The sequence below is a fragment of the Chionomys nivalis genome, chromosome 5, assembly GCF_950005125.1.
Source record: "Chionomys nivalis chromosome 5, mChiNiv1.1, whole genome shotgun sequence".
Lineage (NCBI taxonomy): Eukaryota > Metazoa > Chordata > Mammalia > Rodentia > Cricetidae > Chionomys > Chionomys nivalis.
The window spans coordinates 55878542-55881514 of NC_080090.1; the positions used below are offsets into that span (position 1 = coordinate 55878542).

The following is a 2973-nucleotide window of genomic DNA, read 5'->3' on the forward strand; positions in this document are numbered from 1 at the left end:
TTTGTTTTGTTTTTTTCTTTTCAAGTGAAAAGGGTTTCACTGCTTTGGAGCCTGTCCTGGAACCAACTTTCTACCAGGCTGGCCTCAAACTCACAGAGATCCGCCTGCCTCTGCCTCCTGAGTGCTGGGATTAAAGGTGTGTGTCACCACTGCCCAACTCTGTTAGCTATTTGACACAGATGCTTTTTGTGATTCAGTCTAGTGTTCAGTGCTTTAGAATCAGTGTCATGAGTCTTGTGCGTTGTGTCTAAACCTACATGTGTACACAGTTAAGAACAATGTCACAGCTCTTTCGGCCATCTTGGCACCTGTGGAGGCCTGCTGGGAACAGGACTTCTAAAAGACAGTATGTCTGGAAGGCTGTGGTGCAAGGCCACTTTTGCTGGCTATAAGCGAGGTCTCCGGAACCAGAGAGAGCACACAGCTCTCCTTAAAATTGAAGGCGTTTATGCCCGAGATGAAACTGAATTCTACTTGGGCAAGAGATGCGCTTATGTGTATAAAGCAAAGAACAACACAATGACACCTGGAGGCAAACCAAACAAAACCAGAGTGATCTGGGGGAAAGTAACTCGGGCCCATGGAAACAGTGGCATGGTCCGTGCCAAATTCCGAAGTAACCTTCCTGCAAAAGCCACTGGACACAGAATCCGTGTGATGCTGTACCCATCCCGGATTTAAACCAATGAAAAGTAAATAAATAAAAGTGAATTTGTAAAAAAAAAAAAAAAAAAAAGAACAATGTCACAAAAATCAAATACCCCTTAACCTTGGTGTGAACTGTTGGGAACACTGCACTAACCTGAGTGCACTTCTGGAGCTGTAAATGTCGGTGTGGTGAAGACATGGGAACAGATACACTCAGCCCTGCTGGGAAGTGCAGGACTGCTATGCAGGAATCCACTGTCCTCAAGGTAGCTGAGAGGAGGGAGCTGCCCGGTAGCCTGCAGTCCCATGCACTGGGTGGAGTTGCCTTTTGTCTCAAAGATCTAAGACAGGAGGTGCAAAGAATCTCTTATTGGGGCAGTTATTAATAGAAGGTTGTATAATGTAAGGTGCGTGAGTGTGAGCTCTCAATAAGACCTGTTCATGTGTCCATTAAAGTATCCGTATGTATGTGTTTGTGATTTGCAAGTCTCCTAAAGCATCGCCCAAGAGCAGAGCCCTGCCCTGCCCTGCTCTCAGGGGCACTGTGATCCTAGGCCATGGAGGGAGATTAAAGAGATGGTTTTTCTAACCAAACTCTTATTCCAGGAAATAGAGGAGGGTGGTCCATGCGTTTCTCTCAGCTAACACAAACTTGCTGGCTTGCCATGGTAATCTGAAGTGCTGTTCTGCTGGCTGGCTGGCTGTTGATTTTTAGGGCTGCAGAAGATAGAATGAGGTCTTCCATCCATTTAATCGGTCAATAAGTATTTGTCAAGCTTCCAGATGTTATTTGTGATCTCACGATGTGGAGGACACAGACTTGAACACGTCTGATAATATTGTGATCCAGGTATGTAGGTTTGCTTAAAAGTGCCACTGGAGCACAGAGGAAAGAAGAGTGGCCCATGCCAGGGCTGGGCGGCTGGGAAAGGCTTCATAGGTGGTAGAATAAGGCCAGCTCCTATTAACTGCGAAGTGCCCCCTCCACTCCAGACCTGTCTATCTAGTTGTGTTTACTTCCCACAGTCGCTTCCAGAAGCCATTGTGCTCACCGTACATTACAGAAGTAAACAGAAAGGTTAACAAGCTACTTGTTCAAGGCCGCATAGACGGCAAGTGATAGATCAAAGTTGCAGTTCCCAGACGCTCCTGACTCCAGTGGATGGACTTGGCACTGTGTTCTTATGTTTGATGTGTAAGGACTTCACTGGAGAACATGGGAGGTAAGCAGCATCCGGGCAAAAGCAGCAGCAACGGATCTTAAAGGTCTTCCTTACGTATTTACACAAGTGAGAAGCATGCTGGGAAGCCTGCTCTCCAGGATGAGGTCCCAGAGGAGGTGAAGCAAGAGCGCCTGACTGGTGTGCACGGGGCTCTGTGAACCACTCTTGGCTGTTATTAGTCTTTTCTAACAGGCCTAACTTCTTGGTCAGTATGTGGATTCTCCCCTCAGCGTTCTTACTCTCCAGCAAGTGTTGGAGGGAGTACGGAGGAGGTCTGAGTGATCTTTCAGTGGGTGCTTCTGAAGTTCCCTTTGTGTCCTCCTTTCTCTTTTTGGGAAGCAGGGACAGTGCCGGGAACTGAACTGAAAGCCTTGCACATGCTAGGCAAGCAGTCTCTCACTGAGCTACACCTCGGTCTCAGTGCTTTTCTGAGCCAATCTAATCTTAGGATCGGTCCAGATTTCCCCAGCAGCCAGTGTTCTAGGAGAGCAAGCTTTCTGTCCAGTCTGGAAGATCCCGTGGATTCACACGGATTCTGCTACGTAGCCTCAGTAATGCTTCAGCCTGATCAGAAGTAAGGCATTCGCCAAAGACAAAACTATCTGATTCTCCTCAGCCAGTTTGTCATCTGTTCTTAGGCGTTGTCCAGGTCATATGTCCCGAGCCATTTCCCTTAGGAATTAGGTAGGAATTGTACACACATTTGCACTGCTCCAACCTGTTGCACGCTGACTTGTTCCAGTTGGCCTGGATTGATTTTGTTTTTGAAGATCTTCTGCTGTGCACACAGAACCATCAGCGGATTAACTTCAGCATTTGTGGGTAAATCAGCATAAGGCCTGCCCTGAGTTTTTCCAGGCCCTGGCACGTGGTGGTGCTCGGCGCTGGAACGAAAGCGTGAAGCCCGGGCGCGCAGCCAGTTCGGTGTTGGCCGACTTCACCCAAACTCTCCCGGTCGGGCCCGGGTCACCCCACAGGAGCTGGCGCGGGGGCGTGGCTGGCGCGGGGCATGCCGGGCGGGCAGGTGGGCAGGTGCCTGGGCGGGGCTCGCCGTGGTTGGTGGCAGGCGGAGGGGCGGGGGCCGCGCACCCGGAAGAGCGGT

General features: G+C 49.6%; 1 protein-coding gene across 1 annotated transcript; it reads left to right on the forward strand.

Annotated features, from left to right (window-relative positions):
* The first annotated feature begins 293 nt into the window (after window positions 1–293).
* LOC130874926 (60S ribosomal protein L35a-like) lies at window positions 294–711 on the forward strand. Its single transcript, XM_057770504.1, has one exon. The coding sequence runs from the start codon at window positions 349–351 to the stop codon at window positions 679–681; it is 333 nt and encodes a 110-aa protein (XP_057626487.1). The 5' UTR covers window positions 294–348; the 3' UTR covers window positions 682–711.
* The last annotated feature ends 2262 nt before the right edge of the window (window positions 712–2973 follow it).

What these genes read in the sequence shown, in the direction of transcription:
- LOC130874926 (XM_057770504.1), top strand. Translation starts at nt 349, where the DNA reads ATGTCTGGAAGGCTGTGGTGCAAGGCCACTTTTGCTGGCTATAAGCGA.